The 21,596-nt window shown below is 36.6% G+C and overlaps 1 protein-coding gene across 1 annotated transcript in view; it reads right to left on the bottom strand.

The window, feature by feature from the left end:
• The window catches only part of sppl3 (signal peptide peptidase 3), a 44,739-nt gene extending 29,034 nt beyond the window's left edge, over positions 1-15,705 (bottom strand). Inside the window, exon 1 of the mRNA XM_022681131.2 lies at positions 15,168-15,705. Within this exon, the coding sequence (XP_022536852.1) occupies positions 15,168-15,190 (23 nt within the window). The 5' untranslated portion in view covers positions 15,191-15,705. The remainder of the gene's footprint in view (positions 1-15,167) is intronic.
• Between the last annotated feature and the right edge of the window lie 5,891 nt (positions 15,706-21,596).

The following is a 21,596-nucleotide window of genomic DNA, read 5'->3' as shown; positions in this document are numbered from 1 at the left end:
AGATGGTATTAAAGGGGACATATTATATCTCTATTCACTCAAGTTAGAATAGATCTATGGGCTGAACAAAACATGTACATGAAGTTCTTTACACAAAATGTCTATCATATAAAGATAAAGATCTCTCCAGCTCTATTCTTAGCAGCTTCTGTCCCTTTTAGAAAGAGACATTTAAGGATCTGCTGACTTAGCAAAGACACTAGGTACAGATGCCTCCCTCAGACAAAGTCTGCTGGCTAATCCTGCTTTGTACTTTCTAAGGTTCTCAACCGACAGGCTGAAAATTTTCCACTGACTTTTTCTCATTTTTTGCAAATAAATGCTCTAAATGACAATATTTTCACTTGGAATTTGGGCGAAACGTAGGTAGTTTATAGAATTTACTCAAACTCATTTTGATGTGAGATCTTAATTTTTTCCAGACCTGTACGCTTCTTCTGCACATGGCTGTCTGCAATAAAATCCGCTGCATCAGACCCGAGGTGTGCAGACGGCTCATTTAGACATGTGAAGAGGCTTCTGCTGAGCTCAGCATTTGGCCTAATTTCCATCGGTGTCAACATTAAAGATAAGCCCATCCTCACAGAGAGCAGGAATGCAAACGTACAGCCCAGCAGCCAATCCAAACGTCTTAATAACAACCAACTCTTATCTCCAACAGACTAAACCAGCGCTGAGAACAGGTCCAGCCAGTGGAGGCATGATATTTTACAACGAGTGACCAAACGAGAAAATAGAACAGCCGCACTTCAGCTCTGGATCTGCCAACTGGAGAAACTGAGATTTAACCTGAGAGCCTCTTTAACTCTCAGAATATGAGTCACAAATGGGGATGTTCCCAATTTGATCACGTGATCAGAAATCAGGATCAATAGCATAGTTTTCAAAGGATCAGAATCATGTAGAAAATATCCGAATCACTGATTTTTTTTTTTAAATATGGAGAGTTATGTTATATAGTTACTCCACAAGTCCCTCATATGTCCAATATATAGTGATTGTGCTGAAGAATCCTTTTCTTGGCGGGGGTGCTGAATTAGGCACAACACTGCAATGTTTGTTTACAGAAACATTAATTTGGAATATGTTGAAAGTTGAAATATGTAAAAAAAAAAAAAGAAGAACAAAAAGCAATATATGCAGCTACACTAGTATATATTTTCTCCATTAAAGCTCTCTAACTTCATATATTATTAGGGCTGCAGCTATCGATTATTTTAGTAATTGAGAACTCTACTAAAAAATCGATTCGATTAATCGAGTAATCGGATAAAGCATATTTGCTTGCCTAAAAAGCAATTAAACAACACACAAGAGAAAACAAGAAATTTTACTTAATAATGAATGACCAATTGGTTTAATTTTTATATTTACAACATACATTTCCACATTGCAAACACAAATAGGAATAAATAAAACACAAAAGACAAATACCACAAGTAATAATTGAATAATTTAAAATGTAATAAATTAATTTAAACTAAATTATTTCAACATATAATACTTACATTTCTTGTAAGTATTAAATATAGTGATGATAATAGGCATAAACATGGATTGGATAAGCTTGCTGCATTCTTCGCCCACAAAGTCAGTGGACAGGGGATGTTTTCAGAAATACTTATGGACCTATGGAATAACTGTGACAACTAAAGTAATAAATTTTTTATTAATAATTTTTTTATTAATATTTTTACACTACTCAGATATAATTAAATGACATAACGAGGACTACATTACAATAATACAGTTAGTTCATGGCTGCGTATTGCGTCCACAGTAACTTCAACATGTATTTGGTTATTTCCACAGCGCTGTGTTTGCTGATTACATAAAGCCTGTATTAAGTCTAGAACTTGTCTCTGTTGTAATAAACTAACCACACACACATTAGACAGTATTTCTAATACTCCACAGCGCTGTCGTTATGTTATTAAGTTACATTGATGGTAATCTTATTGATCTGTAATAAGTTAAAAGAGATTTTTCACATTAAAAGTCTGCGCTAAATTCCGCGCTTTGAGTTTTAAAATTAATTAAACGATTCCTCGAGGCACAGAAAATTAATCGATCAATTTTTTTTAAATCGAGTTACTTGATTTACTTGAGTAATCATTTTACCCCTATATATATATATATATATATATTATGATAACTTAGGCATTATAATGCAGTAAAAAAAATCTAGTCTAAATCTAGTCTGCTAGGCTTACATCACACTGTACTATTATTACTGTCTCCCTCCCAAAACACAGAACTACTAGCATTTAAAAAAAATTAATCATGATCCTAATTATGATTAATTACAGAATTGTTTTTGTCTGACATTTTAGAGGTAATATAACACTTGTTTAATTTGTGCTAAAATTGATATGTTTTGATTCTGTTGTTTCAATAATAATAAAAAATACAAAATAAATGTAAAATAAGATAAAGGACAACTTGGATGTGTTTTTTTTTTCTCTCTCCACCACCCAAATAACAATAATAATATCTTTTGCAAACCAAAACTATTATATTCTACCAGGGACGTCTCAATCTGACAGATAAAGATCTGGGCTGATCTAGGTCCAGCACAATGCACTGGGTGTTGGCTATTCTGAGCCTGACGCAGGTCGGATCCTTTGTTTTTACCGCTGTGTTCTAGCAGAGCACACTCTGGCATCCTTTAGATGGTATTAAAGGGGACATATTATCTATCTCTATTTTTACACACGTTTGAATAGGTCCATGCTCTTTATTAAACATGTTTATGGAGTTCTTTACATAAAATCATCTTAATTATGATTAATAAAGGTGATTTAGCACTTGTTTAATTAGTGCTAAAATGTTTTGTTTTGACTCTGTTTCATTTACATTAAAAAATAATAGTAATAAAAAAGGACAAATTGAATGCATTCCTTTTTTTTTTTTTTCATTGCGAAAATATTGCATCGGGACACACAACAGCTCACAGCTCAAATTCACATTTATCCTATTTCCAATTATATATCTAATAAGGACAGATTACATATGTTCAGTATCATTTATTTTGATTTAATCCTGGATATATGGAGATTTTTGGAGTGCACTATTTTTAGTATCATGACATTCTGGATCATTGATTTCTGTTACAAATCTGATTAAATTCTTTCTTTTCTTTATTGTTTATCTTTGTTTTAATTTATTGTATTTTTTAATCTCTCAGTTATGGGTGTGCCATATATCATCATATGCAATAATATAATTTAATTTTCATTTTTTTGCAGTAGTGTATTCTTAAAAAAAATGTATTTAGTGTTTTGTAATATCGTCAAGAGTATTGTTACTCCTTCCCTATTCCTTTATATTTCGTATATTTACTTTTTTTATTTTGTCTTAATATTTATCTATTTTAAAAATTGCTCTTTGGGTGTACACTGGACAGTAGGAATACAATTTCATTTAACCTCATGTACCACATGATGTGAAAAGACAATAAAATCTCCTGAAATATCGTGATATTATTTTAAGGCCACATCGTCCATCCCTAGTACACAGAGAAACACATACAGTCTGTTATTATAGAGTCTGTGGAGCTGAAATAATGGAAACTGAGTGTAGAAACATGAAGGTGGTATTAATGTTATGGCAGATCAGTGTATAGCACAGCTGTTATGCAGTAGGGCATGCAGTAAAGTGGCACATATTCCTGCGTTAAACTAATCCTTGTAGTGTAGATGTGGAGCAGTGGCCTTGGAGGAGGCTAAGGAACACTAGCCTAGATTACACTGCAAACACTGAGGTCATTAACTCAGAGGATAAACTCACTGCCAGTGCTTTACTGACACACATTACGATTATTTCTACTCTACACAGCAAAACACAGCAATAATACTGCAGCAAAAACTTCATAAAAACTCACCAACAGGTCAGGAAATAGCCAATGTTCAAACTAAGGCTGGACAACTACTTGACATCAATGTAGAAAATGAATAAATGATATGATCTTTAGATTTTTCAACACCACTAAAAATCTTAAAATTGAGCTGCAGCTATATGTGTACAGACATGATGCACAGACCACTATAAACAGCTTAACTTGCCACATTAACCTTGAGCTGTTTTTTAACTAGCAGCAATATAAACTGTTAGCATAGTGGCTAACATGCTCCAAATTGGCCCAGACTGGTTGTTAGCATAGTGACTAAACCGCTGTCTGTTTAAACAGTGGCTTTAACCCAGATGCAAACTATCTATTAAAGGCTTCATAACAAAAGTTCTCAGACCATAGCATTATTAGCATTAAAGGGTACATAATATATGATATATACCTCCTTTTACACAAGTTAAGTCTAGGAATAGGTCTTTATGTTCCATATAAAACATGCACAAAAATCAATTACCAGTTTCAGTTCCTTTCAGAATGAGCCGTTTAAGGGCTCTGTCACTTTTATGCAAATAAATAAGCTGTTGCTGGCCATGCCCGATGTTCACGCTGAGAGTTTACCATAAATTACTGTTAGCTTGAGCTAAATGACAAAACACAAACAAGCTAGTTCAAGCTTAATTGCAATAGAAACTCAAACTCTGCCTTATTTGCTTGCTGACTTGACACAAAGAGTAGGTACAGATTCCTCCCTCAGACGAAGTCTGCTGGCTAATCTTGGCGCATGCTGTGCCAGAATTACATGCATAAAATTTTATTTAGCAATAATCACAATATATCATCTTGTAGGGCTGCTGCAACAATTAGTCGATATAATCAACACTGTCGATTATAAAAAATTGTCGACTCCAACCGCTCATTGTCGACTTATCATTAATTAGTAGCAATATGTAAAAATACTAGGGAGAGAAAAACAACAGGAAAAGGGTAAATGTGCTCACTCACACAATTTACACTCAACTCGCTCGGTGTCGCCAAAACACTCACTAAATAGCAGCACTTTTCACATTTAAAGGACAATGTTCTGTACATTACAACGACATTTAAATCCCTTGTTCAGCTGTTTCTATCATTTTGAAGCGAAGATAAAGAAAGCTAGAAAAAGGAGCCATAACCACAGCAAGCAGAAATGGACCACATGGCAGAAATAATCGGTGACTAATCAACTAATCGGAAAAATAATTGTCAGATTAGTTGACTACCAAAATAATCATTCGTTTCAGCCCTATTATCTTGCTTATAGTATTGCAATATAATCACAATATATTGAATTGTAACCCCTGTGCTGTAATACATAACACCAGGTTCACCAGGCTCTTGCCAATACACAGCCCGAGCATGTCTCAGAGTAAATGGGGATGCCCATACGCTGTAATTGATGAGCGCAGAGATAAAAACAGAGCACTGCTGGCTCCTAAACAATGAGGAACGACGGCACACCTACAGGTGGTGTTTCAAACTCAGGGTGTAATTAGAACCAGGACCGAGATGATTCAACCTAAAACTATGACACAGTCTAGAGCACAGGCTTCTATCACATTCTACCAGTACAGACAACATGCAAATCTCTTTATCTGCGCAGAAAAGAGTATTATTATTTAAAACACACACTAATATTAATGTTGCATTGTGATGGTTGGGTTGTGCGGGTGCCAGTGTGTGTTTGCATAACTGTGTAAAGGCCAGTATTTCCAGTTTCCATCCAACACCCACCTTATCTAATCAGTCATTCATAAAACGTAAATCGGATTAGCTTCTGGAGGAACTGAACCAATTTACACATGGTCAGTTTAACTGGATTTATTCTAATGTTATATAGAGTTATATAGAGGTAGACACTCTCACTGACACTCTCACCGTTTGAGTTTATTCTAATGTTATAAAGAGTTAATTACAGGTAGAGACAATCACTGGTGGTTTTCCAGACTGGGAATAAGGACTGGTACTACACTAAATTTTCCTGTGGAAAAAAAAAAAGAAAATCCATTCAAAAACGTTTTTAATGACAAAGTTTATTACAGGGAAGCGCTCTTACTGACTACTGACTTTTATGTTTATTTGGGTTTATTCTAATGTTATATAGAGTTAATTACACATAGAGACACTCACTGATTACTGACTTTGTTTATTTGGGTTTAGTATTTTAAATGTTATATAGAGTTAATTACAGGTAGACACTCTCACTGATCACTGACTTTGTTTATTTGTGTTAATAAATTCTAATGTTATATAGAGTTAAATCTAGGTAGACACTTCCACTGATCACTGACTTCATGTGTAATTGGGTTTTGTATTCTAATTTTACATAGAATTAATTACAGGTAAACACCGTCAGAGATTATTGACTGTTTATTTGGGTTTAGTATTTTAATATTATATAGAGTTAATTACAGGTAGACACTCTTACTGATCACTGACTTTATGTTTATCTGTGTTAATACATCCTAATGTTATATAGAGTTAAATATAGGTAGACACTCCCACTGATCACTGACTTCATGTGTATTTGGGTTTGTATTCTAATTTTATATAGAGTCAATTACAGGTAAACACCCTCAGTGATTACTGACTATGTTTATTTGGGTTTAGTATCCTTGGTTTTAGTTTTCTGTTATATAAAGTTATGTACAGATAGACACTGAACACTGACTTTAAATTGTATACTAATGTATTATAGATTTACTTACAGGTAGACACTCTCACTGACCACTGACTTAATGTTTATTTGGGTTTAGTATTCTAATGTTATATAGAGTTAATTACAGGTAGACACTCTGGCCACTGACTTTGTTTATTAATTACAGCAAGACACTCTCACTGATCACTGACTTCATTTGTTTAGTATTCAAATTTTATATAGAGTTAATTATAGGCAAACACCCTTAGGTGATTACTGACCATGTTTATTTGGGTTTAGTATCCTTGGTTTTAGTCTTATGTTATATAAAGTTATGTACAGGTAGACACTCTCACTAAACACTGATTTTGTTTATTTGGGTTCAGTATTCTAATGTTATATAGAGTTAATTAAAGGTAGACACTCTCTCTAAGAAATGGCTTTATAATAAACAAGCCACTCAAACAAAGTCATTGGTCAGTGAGAGTGTCTACCAGTAATTAACCCTATATAACTTTAGAATACTAAACCCAAATACAAAACAGTCAGAGTTCAGTGAGAGTGGCTACCTGAAATTTACTCTATATTATGGTACAAAACAATTTCAAACAAACAAAGTTATAGAGTTAATTACAAGTACACACTCTTGCTGACCACTGTTTATTTAGGATTATTTTAATGTTGTATGAGGTTAATTACAGGTAGAAGCATTTACTAACCGCTATGTTAGATGTTAAATGTTAACTACTCTAACTGATGTTAGCTAGATGTTAGAACAGATGGATTCAGAAAGAATGAAATGTTGTGCACTACTTTTTAGTGTGGTAATGAGTGGTTTGGGACACACCCAACAACGTTTTAAATGACTAGTCACCCAAGCCCTATTTGAAATGAGAGATATTAATTTTCCTACATAAGGGGAGTATGCTGGCATCCATTTATGATATATTTCGAGTCTTCCTAAACTTAGCACCCATCCTTTATCATTGTATTTATTACCTTTTTTCCTCTTTTTGTCCCTTCTTTGTTTAGGTCAATTGCAAAATATACTTTATATTCATGCTGGAATAGACAGGGAGTGTTTCCGGGATTAAGAATATCGGTGTTCATTTGTCTTTGTGTATGTATCTGTATGTTATAAAAAAATAATAATAAAAAAAATCAAAATCAATAAAAAATACTGTAATAATAAACAGAGTATAATGAGCCTTTAGCAAGAACTCACTTCCAGACTATAAAGATCCTCAAAAACAGATGCTAAGGCTAAATGTTAAATTTGAACTGTACTGTACGTTTATAAAGACAAGAATGACTAGTCAAAGCAAAGAGCATTTCTCTGGAGACACGGTCGATAAAATCATCAGTTATATTTGTTACAATCCAATTCACAAACGAGAGCTCAATGAACCATTTATCTGTCTGGGACACAGACTCTTCAGCCACTAATCAATAACCCTGCCGCACATCGCTAACGACAAGCAAAGCTACGCACTGTTTATCAGAGCGTGGCAAATTATGAAGTCACAAAAACACATTACATTTATGTTCTTCACCTTCCTTTACTTGGGCAACATATGTATTGTTTTTGTTGTCCCAAATTCACAAATACAAAACTTTGCAGAGGGCTTTAATTTTAAAACATGGGACACAAGAGTGAGACTGACAGTGAGAGGAGAAATGTGATAAATGTATATTAATCTATACATAAATGTAACGTAAAGCTACCCATGTTACTTGTTGGACAAACTCTAGACACCAATTAGATTCTTTATGCGTCATACAAAATTTTGGCAGCAGCACTACATTAAAAAGACATATTGATAGCATAGAACGAGTGATTGCTGAGATATTTCAAATAACATTACTATCCTAGTCCTGTACACCCTGCATCTTTTAGCTGGAAAACAGAAAACAGTTTGAGTAAAACTGTTCGCAGTGCGATTGTATTGGCTTTACTGTATCGTATTTACGCAATTATTGTGAAAGAAATGAACTTAAACCTGCCGTTTTTTGGCTCCCTGCCAGAAATACCCTGATACTGGGGTTGCCAAGACAAAACGTGTCAAAAATGTGGGCTTGCCAATGCTGAAAGAAAAAAAAAACCCTAAAGGAAACAATGATCGGCCCAACGATATTTGGGCCACAAAAACCGTTATGTTCGCATGTCCTCCGCCTCCTTAAGACGATAACAATCCATATTATTACAGCAAAAAGCAGCATATTCTTCAGTTAAAGGTTTAGAATTACTGAGCAGAGCCTGAGGGACTTCTCTTTACACTTTACAGTTGTTAGAGGGAGGCGGCCAGCAGTCCTGAAAACTGGAAATACACACCCACTGACCCTACAGCTTCTATTAATGCTGCCGGTGCTGATATTAAGTACCAAAGGCCAAACATCACAAAACTTCTAATGAACACATTCAGCAAATTTTAGAAAATATTTTCAACGAAGCTACTAGCACTATGCCTAATGCCAGGCAGCGGGCTAATATGGGTGTATAAAGACCTCAATCAGATCCTCACAGCAAGTCTTCTCTGGACAGTAGAGACATTTACGTCAACAAAAGCAGGATAAACTCTTTTTAAAACCGTATTTTTCTAATTTTATCTTTTTTTAGACCATTTTATTACACTAATATATTGCTTCTGTAACATGATAATAATGGAATTACACTCTTTTACAATGCAGTGAACGTTTAATAACTAACAGTTTTGGAGATGCTTGTTTTTTAGCTATTAATACTACATGTTAAATGTTTGTAGTATATTTGTACATTCACACTGGCCGCTTTGGGGCGTGATGCTTAAAAACGCAAGCATGCTTGTCTGCCCCAAATAAGTGCCTTAATCCAATGATTTTATCAGTTTATGGGAAGACTTCCCACTTGTTTTGTGGATTTTAAGAGTTTATAATAATTGTGCTCATATTATGATGAATGGGTTTTAGCTATAATAGCTGAGATTGCTTTATATATGCGGTGAAAACGGCACAATTAGTAGCCTAATCTACTCTGTAAATAGCTCATTTAAACATGAATTAACATGATTCCTGTGTCTTTGTAAATAAGGGGTGGGTGATATGGCCCTAACATCACGATCATGATATTTCAGGGAATTTTTGCAATAACGATATTCCTGAATTTCCCTGAAGCTGTATTTACACCAGCTTAAAGCCTGATAAACACATTAGCTTTTAAACAATGTTTTGAATCATTGATTCAAAGTTGCACTCGATTTGTGACCTGATTTACTCAGTGAGTGAATACACTCAACCAATCGTGGCGAGTCTCCAAATATCAACAGATTTAAAAGTTTAAACGTTTCCCAGCTTTAAAAATGTCTTTCTTGCTTTTCAGGGATTGAGTAAATCAAAACACTGAACAAAATCTCGACACTTTCTTTAACTTGGATTCCAAAAGGAAGCAAGTGAAGGGGTGGGGCTGATGATGACACCAATATTTTTTTGATTTTCTGTGTGGGAGTGGCTCTACCCTTAGGCAGCTTACAGACAAAGTTTATTCTCAAAGAAAGTTATGTTCTTACCTAAAAATAAGGAATAAACATCACATTGTTCATCTTTTTTACTTTTATTATTAATACAAAAAAAAAACTACATTCGTGTTTGATCCTCTATTATTCCATTAAATTCTAATGTTTTAAGTTTTTGCCGTGGTATTGTTTCAGTATGAGTACTGATATATTTAGGCAGATATCATAACAAAAGTCATAATTTTGACTGTGATTGCCTAAAACTTTCTGAAAACAAAGATAGAAACACACAATTGGCCATACTGAGGTCATCAAAAAAAAAAAAAAGACTGAGGTCACGTTTATATACCTCACCCCAAATCAACAGAATAATAATTATGGTGACAGCAGGTCTAATGATGACCAGCTTGTCTGAAGGTGCACCATGGATACTGTCAGTATTCAGAGAACCTGGCCGACAGCATGTTTCCTTACACAGACAGTGTAATTAGCTTTGCTTAACTAATTAGCTCAGGTTAATTGGATTTAAAGCAGTGCAGTGTGTGAAGCAGTCAGTAAATAGCTTTGTAGTCACTGTTTATGATCAACTTTTACATATATGTGCCAATACTAGCTCTATTTTGCCTCATTATAACTTATGAGATGTGAGAAAAGGGGATGGAGGATATGACCCTAAAATAATGTAACGAAATTTTATATAACGATATTCTTGGTTTTATTCAGCATACATATAGAAGTTTCATATATTCAGTAGAAAGAAAAAAAAACTAAAAATATATATGTTTGTATTTTCCTTACCAAGACTTTTTAACAACAATAAATCCATCACAAACCTGAAGTGCAGCATATTTATGTACTGAATAATTATTTTGGCGTATAATTGTGTACAATAGTATATAACTTTTCAATGATATTCTAATTTGCTGAGAAGCACAAGTACATTCAATCCCACAGTGAGCGACAACAGCTAATCAGCAGCCAAAATCTTTAACTGCTCTAAAATTTAAAATATCCAAAATTCAATTTTCATTGAATTTCTATGTATTAGTTCAATAATTGCTGCTCCAACTCTGCAACCAGTAAATTCAAATGTGTGATGTGCTTGGTGTAGCATAGTAGCTAACAAAACTGCCTTTATTGTGGCAGGATATGGTTTCCTTCCCCTGGTCACATAGGTAAACGGCGATAAACCAATAAGAGTCCTTCGGCAGGACTCCTAACTGTACATTCATGATACCACATAAAGCTGTATAGTATAATAGCCTACATACACGCATCTTAAGGCAGTGTTTTGCAACAATTGTTGTTTTCTTTGCTTCTAAGCTCTCCCTAGAGTTACTCATTTACTTATACATCACTGTCATAGTCATGCCATTAGCATCGCTCATGGACAGCTAGCTGTACGCGTGCATTTGCTGACAAGCTGAGAGACAGCAGGCTGCAGTTCTGCAGTTCTATGGCCATCATGCACAGCTTGCCAGTGAGTCATTATTTATTATTACATTCAATTTAAAACAAATTAATACAACATTTTTTTTTTCTGGGGACTTGTGGCTTACAATAAAAAATAAGTCTGCTGGCTCTGTACAGTTTGGTACAATGTCATATTTTTGTTTATGTAAAATGAGAAGCTGGTTAATAATAAATAATAAATAATCTAGACTCTATGCAGTATTTTTTTTTTCTCTTAACATCCTCATCCTTAACAAATAATCTGTTATGACACTATGTGACACTAGTTACTCACACACGGTTTAAGCCTAGGGATTGTTTTCTCAGGGGGTTCTGGGGTAATTTTCTCTTTTATAGGGGGTCCTGTGATTTTATATCTGTCTGGAACAACCATGTACGTGTTTTTCCTCAGATATCTTCTGAGAAAATAACAGGCTAAATTTATCTATTGTTAACTATTGTTCATCTCGGAGTTTCATCACCTCGTGTTTAATAAGAGAGATATTTGTCCACTGCCATGCACCATATTTACACTTTGGGCGCGCGTTTCCATGGAGCTCCCCGTAAACACAACAGTGAATGAAAATGGAGGAGCTACTGAACGCGATGTCATGTCATGTGACCCCCTGTTTTTTCAATCGCAGTGCGGATGCAGGAGCTTTGTCACTGAGAATCTAATACCATCCGCATAGGGCTATAGACTGTTTTTTCCTTTCAATAAAAAATGTCCATTCAAAAATCAGTGTAGTCTAAGACAAGACTTCTAGAATACATTATCTTATCCAGTAAGAAACTCAATTTATTTCAAGTGTCCTTATAGCTTCTACTAGAACATCTGGAGGATTGATTAAGATAAAGGTTGATTAAATTTGCTGCAGATTATTCAACAAGGTTGCCAACCAATAATATTGGTAAACCACAAATGAACACAATGTGACACTACACCAGTAAATATACACATCATAATATCGCACAGTATTAGGCAAAATAATTCTGCATTAAACCTCGAAATGTAGCTTTTATCGCACAAATAAGCGTAGAATTAACTCTTAAATGTCTTGCAGTCGCCTCTAAAGAATTAAGGATTAGTGTAGTCTGGTCCATCTGGTTTATAATGAGCTAAATCCACAATTCCTGCACTGCTTATGCCTACCCAGCAAGCAAAAGCATGCTTAATCCATGTAAATTTTTTATTCATCTCTTAAGACATTGAAAACACAACGTTAATATCTAACATCAGAAGTGATTTACTTGTGCACATCGATGTTACACCGATTGAATAATATTGACTCAACACCATAATTGTAGCTATATGCAATGATTGTATTGAACTTCACTGACATTCAATAAACATTAAATATATCTCTGTTGTATTCTATTCTTATAGCTTGTACTGTGTTCTTGCAGTATAGAAAAGGATATTTTAAATTACAATAATGGCTATTATTTTTATTAATATTTGTGGGGAGCAGTTTTTGCCCAAAAGTATTAGGTTTTAATGAGTGTAGATTCAGAGCCTAAACAATTCAAAACATTTAAATGAACGATGATTTAATGTGTTTATTGGGCAATTTTACATAAATAAAGGTTGTTTTTCCAATATTAACGTCAAAAAAAACATTGATTTAAAGTATCTACTTGGCAATGTTGGCTATATGTATTTCGTTTATAAACATTAAAAATGAATTAGCTGTTAATTGTGAGATATTGAGGCCCAACCATTTAAACAAATAAATCTTTGGATAAACGTTGATTTAAATGTGTGTTGATGTAAATGTGTTTGCTAAATAAAGGTTGTTTAAATGATGATTTTGAATGTCCACTATTAACATAAAAACGCATTAGCTGGTAATTGTGAGAGTAGATTCACAGCCCCAACCATTTAAACAAATCAACATTTAAATAAACGTTGAGCCAATGTTTTTATTATGCAATGTTAACTAAATAAATGCTGTTTTCCCTTTATTAGCGTTAAAATATGATGTGATGCAAACAAAACATTAGCTAGCTAACGTTTATTCAATGTTCTTTGCTATCAGGATATTTACTACAGCAGGCTAACAACGGCTAAGCTAAGTTAGCCAGCTAGTTACGCAGCTGCAAATACAAAGAAATGATAAAATAATAATAACACTCTTATTATGTTTGCTTATTGTTAGACAAAACAGATGACAAATGTCTAAAGAACATTAGACAACACTGGCAATATCGTCATAATTAACCTACATATTTTAGGTTAGCTAACCCAGTCTCTGTGTGTATCTTAGCCAAGCTAGTAAGCTACGTTACCTAGATGTTAAATGAAACAGGACGCTAGCAAAATTGCTAACTCTGTCAGCTAGCTAGCTAACGCAGGCTCCATTCAAACGAACGGGCTTTCATAACAAAGTTAGCTCAGCTTGCTAATTTAGCTAGCTAGCCCTGGAGCTAATGTGATTCTCCTTTGTTGGAGCAGAGCCGGGCTAAACCCAAACATACGGAGACGGGTACGCTTACAAAAACGTTACATTAACATTAAACTAAAACGTGAATTGTATATCAAGACGTGTTGGAACGTCTAATCGACGCGTTCAACTCATTTTGCAACGATATGGACATTAGCTTAGCTTAGCATAGGCGCATTGGCACAGAGGCAGCGTCCAAACGTCCGGTGTAGTGCCGAAATGCGATACTCACCGGGTTGTGCTACTTAGGAGTTGTGCGCATGCGCTGACCCACACAAACACATACAATTTTAAATTGTATTGCTTTTTATTTATTTGAAAACCAATACACTTAATATCACTTATTTTTAAAATAGATTTAAGCAAAGTAACGTTATAACTGCAATTATATTATTATTATTGAAATCGACAAAGGTAATATAATAAAATATAAAAATTATAATATTAATACAATTTAAAACAATCTCCTCATTTGCCTTCTTTATTTATCTTAAATATCCTTCATTTACTTCTGAGCATAAATAAAATAAATAATTTAAGCATTTTCTATGGTCTTGTATGTTGCTATTTATTGTATATTTTGGTTTTTATTATATTTAGTGAGATTAAACAAAGTATACACAAGTGTAAATTATATGCACCGTCTTGTAATGAATTCAAATTGACTAATAGCAATAACGTTACAGACAATTTTATATTTAATATATAAATAATAGCAAATCTCCTCTATTACCTTCTTTATTTAGCTTTAATATCCTACTTTTACTTCTAAGCACAACTCCTCTTTTTTGTATTTTTTATGGTCTTGTATGTTGTGCTTTATTTTTGTTTCTCAATTAAATAAAAACATGCCTAGTTGTTATATTTATTTTTAAATGTATTATTATCGTTAGATATGTTATTATTTAGGCAGCCTTACTTTGAATAAACACAAAGATACAAGTTAGCCTAGCTAACCTAACTAACGTTTGCTATGATAGCACGATTTGACAAGGTAGCACGATTGGACCAGGCACCCAATTTCGACACAGCACCCTCCAAAGCAACGCCTTGGAGCTTTAACAGGAGCTCGGTTGTTGAGTGTATATGTGTGGAAATCGTGCGAAATATCGTGTTTAAAATCGTGACAACACTCTGGGGTCCAAGTATAGTGGATATCGGGGTGTTACCGATGAGTATCGATGATCGTATCGATGATAATAAGGACGCAGGCAGAGCTAAACGCTGCTAATGCCGCACTCGCTCGCTCGTTCACTCACCAGGAGTAGCTCTGCTCCGCCATGACTCCGAGGACGAACAGCCAGTCCGTGCGTTTCCCTGAAGCGCAGAAAATCGGCGAGACCCGCTGGAAAAATGTGTAGAGAATCCCCGCACTCGTTCTCGGCCCCCTGTTCTCTAATAAACCCCGTCTGAGAGCGGCATGGCGAGGCTTCCTCTCCCCGGCGGACTCGCTCTCTCTCCGGGCAGCTCTGCGCTGGAAAACGACGGTGATAACCGAACGCTAGCTGCTCGGGCTTTCGCTAAGCTGGCCGAGACAAAGCGCGCTGTAAAGCAGAAAACCGGGATATTTCCGCCCGTTCCGCCCCGCTCTCCGTCTCCAACCCTCTCACAGACAGGCCCCGGTGTGGAAGGCCATTAGGCGAGCTGTAAATCCATGTCTGGGAGCGCTGTTTTCGGTCTACATGCAGGTACAGCCGCGCTCGGTTCACTTGGCTGGAGCCTAATGGGAGCCGCGCAGATAGCTTTGTTTTCTATGGCGAGAGACTCGTGGACGCGCAGCAGCTCAAGCTCGTTCTGTCGTGAACGCGCCTCTGGCTGGTTGGTGCTGTCGGGGACGCGCAGCGCGTCGCCTGTCGTTGAAAACTATAATATTTACGAATTAGACCTAAATAAATCTTATAAATACTTAAAGGTCTCATTCCATCGTTTTTTCACTCATTTTAAAATCTAGTCTAGTTGTGATCTCTAGTATAAAAAAATGCCATGTGAGCTGTTTGTTTTCATGAAAAAAGGTGCTCTGGTGATCCGGTATAACACTGCTTTAGTCTGGTGGAGGTGGGATAAATCAATAAGATTTCGAATCTTGGTCATTAATATTCATACATGCAAACAAATCGCCTCTGATTGGCTAACAGTACTGTGAAAACAGCGAAACGGACAACATTTAGAAACGTTAAAATAAAATAAAATAAAATATAGATATTTTTACACTAATAACAGTCTTTGCAATGTCATATGTTATTTTACAACATGTGTAATGCCCTGCTAAGTGCAGTTTAGCCACTGACCTAGTCTTACAGGCTCTGTAAAATGCCAAATCCACCGGAAATCCTATGTAAACACACAGAGGTGGGTAGTCCAGGTCCAGAAAGTATTTTTTTTTTACTTTTAAGTAGTGTAAACATAACTATTCTAAACATACTTCTACCCATCTCAATTGTACTTCACTGGTGGTTTTTCATAGATAAATTCTATTGATATTTGATAGTAATATTGATATTCTATTGATATTTGCACAAATAACCCAAAAACAAACTGCCAAGTTGTTGCTAGTGCAAATAGCTCCTATCTGACAAGAGGGTGTCACATGTGCCACATGTATTCATTCAAGACCATATTGGGAATTATTGTGATTGTTAAACTGCACAAATGTCAGTCAACTGTGGAGCTTTAAAAGCGGTAACAGCAATCAGGGATACTGCAGAACTTGCTGGCTAATGTCAAAGCTGAGCTTTTAGAACAAGCAAATGGAATAAAGCATGCCAATTTAAAACTTAAAATAAAAAAAATCACATCAATGTGTACTAGATCAGGAACTGTTACTTAACCCTCCTTTTGTTCTGCTTTAGAGCAGCTGTAAGTCAGTGGGAGTGTATTTCAACTCACAAGAGTGCATTGAAAACCAGGAGAGAGAAGCAGCTTTGTGTATCCAAAATATCCATTTAATAAAATCAGGCAAACAGATGAGCTGAGTGTGTCGCATTATAACCTGCCCTCTAAACACAGACAATACTTTTACTGCAGAATTTTAAAGAACATTTAAAGAAACGTTTTTTACCTATATTGGCAAGCTTTAAGACTTATTAGACCCATTAGATCCAATAGAGTATGCGCTAATTTTTAAATCTTTCGTTTTTTATATTTACAGTATAAAATTCTGCCACAGTTAGTGCCCTGTGGTGCCTTCTGCCAAGAGTTCACATTGCAATGACATAAACCGCTATTATAAACCCAGTTATTAGGACTGAGGGCTGTTGTGGTTGCCTGTGGTTAGGTTTTAAGAAGGGCAGCTGTAGAGAACATGTTAAAGCCTGATTATACTGTACACTATATTATAGAGGTGTGCCAAAAAATCGATTCACATAAGAATCTTGATTCTCATTTACTACGATTCAGAATCGATTTAAAATGTCCCAAAATCGATTCTGAGGGGCGGGTTTTGGACTGATTTTGGGCTGGGTATTTTTGTTGGACCTGGCAACCCGCTTGTCCCTTCAAACCGAGGTCTTCCAGACCCACACAGAGCGTAGTAGGTGTTTGAGAATCACCGGTAAGATGGCAGAACAAGCACTATATTACCTTAGATTAACGTGTAGTTTTAATGTTTTATGGCAGAATGCTTCATAACAAGCATAAAAAAGATCGCTAGTAGTTAGTTTCAGTAACTGTTAGCTAGCTAACAAGCTAACTTTCCAGTTCCACCTTAAATAACGCTACAGGTGGCTGCGGGCTGCAGCATTTAAGGCGGAACGGAAAAATAACAATAAGCTAATCAGAGCTCATTTCAGCTCCTCATCACAGAGGAATTAAGGAATGGACAATATGAATTAATTTCTCCACCTCCTGCCCCCTTTCTGAAGAAATACAACGACCTTAAATTAACTAGTTAATCAGCAGCTGCTCCTGAACTTTAGCGCTCCACTGCTATCATCACATCAGCCCAGCAGCGTCACCTACACACCACCGCTAGTAGCCTGGTAATAAAGCAGTGTTATTTATTATTTATTTATTGTTCATTAATGTGACGCCCACAAAGTGATGGTCACATTTGTAATTATTTTTTTGTTATTGTTATCATTTTTTGTTTATTTTATTCTGCTACCTTATGAACTTCTGCTGGGAAAGCTCAAATCAGATGTTGTTGTTGCCTAAGATGTCCAGTAGGGTGCACTGTGGCGTTTGATATCTACTGCAGCTAGCAGCTCTGCTTCTCAGACTTGAGAAGCTGCTGAACAGAGAAGCCACGTTTCCTCGTGTCTCATCCTTTTCACCCTGTTTACAGGTGAGAAATGTGGTAAAAGTACACAAAATCTACACTCAGTCGGTCTGTAGACTGTATAAACACATATTTTTTACATATGAGTTAAGTTTGAGCACAGTAGAAGTTCATAAATCTGTTAGACCTTTGTCTAGAAAATGGTGTTGGAGATCAGAAAATGGTGGCTGTGTTAGTGTTCGTGTTTTAAAGCAGTACTCCTTGGCATTTCATTTTCATTATTTTTTATGGTTCTTTGGTTGTATAAATTGAAACTGCAGCACAATTTGCCTGTTTTTGATTATATTTTTTTTATCTAATAACAGTTAAAAGGCAGTATGTTAGTCTTACTTACCTCAGTTTGTATTACTAGTGTGTTTTGTCCTCTAGATATTTTCCTAAGCATGTTAGCCTGTTGGCATCTGAACATCTCTCTACTCGTGTGACTTTATAAATATATTTTTACAGACACAACATATATATATTTCTGTAAAGCTCTTAACACATAAAAAGGGTATCTGCTGATGTGTTATGTGTTAACTTTATGCTCTAAAAGTGTTTAAATATTGCACTGTATCACTAAGTAAGCTACAGTGGGGAAGGAATGTCCTATTAAGCCTTTAGTACTAAGGAATATGTTCAGTTGGGCTATAAAGTATCATTAGCCTTTAGTATACATGAAATTCATGATGTAGTTTAAGAGATGTATCTATATATGCATATATTTTGTGTTAAATGTATATTTTATATATGAATGTGTCTATATAACTGTATATGTACGGCTATATTTTATATTCTTTTCTTTTATGTTCAATTCATATTATTGATACCAGTAATTAATATTAAAAACACGAGACAGAGACTATAGAAGTAAGAAACTGCTGTTGTTTAATAAAAAGAGACTTGAGAAGCTGCTGAACAGAGAAGCCACGTTTCCTCGTGTCTCATCCTTTTCACCCTGTTTACAGGTATTTAATTTGCTTACACTGACCCTGGGCTCGGGGAGTGTAACAGATTCTTGGGGGCTCGTCCGGGATTGGCGCCCCCTGGTGGTGGGAAGCTGATCCAGTGATTTCTGACATCCGGGACCAAAGAGAGTTGCGGCTGCGTCGAGCGTACGGTGGAAGACTGCTTGGGAACTGGGCATCAGACAAGCTAGATGGAGAAGAAAGGTACCAAGACAGACGATGAAAGGAAGAGTCTGGTGTGGGAAATCAGAAAAGGCCTGTTCACGCTGTCGGCGGAAGAACTTTTCCAGATCGCTAAAACCATCGGCCCTGTACCCGAGAGAGACTCCTCAGAGCTTCGCGATTCGGACCCCGAAGGTTGTTTTGATTATGTAAGCTGTTTTATGTATAGCAAATCTTTACTTGACTCAGAAGACATGGGTATGAGTTCATTGCTAATGTTGAGGGATGTGGTTAATGAAATCCTTGAAACCCGTGGTGCTGCAGCTCAGTTAGTTCACACACAAGCAGGCACAGACTCACATGACACTCATATGCTAGCCTCCCCAGCTAACCCAGGCCTGGGAGACACCACACACCTGTCTGACACCATGACACCTCCTTGTTTACCCAATGTAGCTACCCATAACATGGATGACTCCTCTCACCCAGATTTACAGAGAATGCTAGCGAGTTACGAACAGCTAGGTAGAGAGCTCCAACAATACACAACCATGTCTACACCACCATCAACATTATCGGGAAGCGTACACACTGTTACACCCTCTGGTAAGACCCCACACACTTCTCAATCTGAAAAGCCTACACACACAAGTGATACATTGGTCTCCCTAAGAGATCTCTCATACCTTCATCGCAGGGAGTTTAAAGTACAGGGGGGTCAAATTGGTGACCATAGCTCAGACATCACTTACAATAATATACACAAGCAGATCGAAGAGGGCATCAGAGAGAACTTTAGTGAGGCAGAGATAGTCAGGAGTGTGTTGAGAATAGTAAAACCTGGGCATTTCAAGGATTTGCTCATGAACAAAGAGGATATGACTATCAACGAGCTGAAGATATTCCTACAATCGCACTTAGGGGAGAAAAGCAGCACTGAACTACTGCAAGATCTAATGTGTGCAAAACAGAGTGAGTCAGAGACACCACAGCAATTCCTCTACAGAGTAATGGGGCTAAAACAAAAAGTCCTCTTTGCATCAAAACAAGCTAATGCAGACATAAAGTATAGTCCAGAAACAGTCCAGGGGGTCTTTTTACACACCATATATCAGGGACTGGGCCATAAATACAATGATGTCCGCCGAGAATTGAAGCCACTTCTATCAGACAGCATGGCGACAGATGAGGCAATCTTGAGACAAGTAACAAAGATAACCAGTGACGAAACCGAAAGGCAGCGCAGATTAGGCATGATGCATCGAGCAAAACCGACAGTGGCTCACAGTGCTCAGCTTGAAATGGACAGTCCTAAAACCTGCAACCTCAGCCACGATACTCATGAAAGTAAAAGTAAGAAAGACCCTTTGAAACAGCTTAGTGACAAGATTGATGCTCTTACCAGTGTTGTTGACTCCATGCGGCAGGCAGGCCTGGGTAAACCAATACACACCTGTAAGTGCCAGATGAATAACCCACCTTTAGCTAAGAGGGAGAGAACATATGGATGTACAAAATGTGTGGAAGGAGGCTTATCCCGTTGCAGTCACTGCTTTATCTGTGGTGAGGGAGGACACAGAGCCATTGGCTGCCTCAAGAAAATGGAGCATCCGGGAAACCAGGGCCGGTCATTGGCGAGGGACCACCAGTGATCGGGTCAAATGAGTCCCACTTTAATGATATCCCGGTGCTGCAGTCTATCAGGGAGGGCCAGAGCCATGTGCACATGTGTCCACAAAAGACAATATCTGGAAAGTGTAAACCAAATGTGACTCACCTTTCATCTACGCCTGAGTTGCCAGTCAATAAAAGTGAGCCTGTCGTAAAGCTCATTGGGAAGAAAGCGATTATACATTGCAACCTAAATGGGTTAGCAGTAACAGCTTTACTGGACACGGGGGCCCAAGTAAGCATCATTGACCAGAGTTGGAAAGACCAATACCTACCTAATCATGACACAAGACCCCTCACTGAACTCCTTGACAGTGATGAAAAGCTTGAGGTATATGCAGTTAATGGTGACCTTATACCATTTACAGGCTGGGTGGCTATTAATGTCAATCTTCCTGGTACAGAAGACCCTAGTTTGTCTATTAATGTCCCTTTCTTAGTGAGTAACTTACCGCTTGAAAGGCCACTGCTAGGGTTTAATGTTATAGAGGAATTAATTCGGGGTCAGCCAGAGCGTGTAATGCCAACACTTGTCAATCTGCTTAGCGGAGCTGTCTCAATCCCAAGTAGTGAGGCCAAGACACTAGTCAACTGTGTACAGACAAGAAAACCCATCATCTTAACGGGACGTC

This window comes from Astyanax mexicanus, chromosome 20 (genome assembly GCF_023375975.1).
Source record: "Astyanax mexicanus isolate ESR-SI-001 chromosome 20, AstMex3_surface, whole genome shotgun sequence".
Classification (NCBI taxonomy): Eukaryota; Metazoa; Chordata; class Actinopteri; order Characiformes; family Acestrorhamphidae; genus Astyanax; species Astyanax mexicanus.
This window is presented reverse-complemented; position numbering and strand designations above follow the sequence as displayed.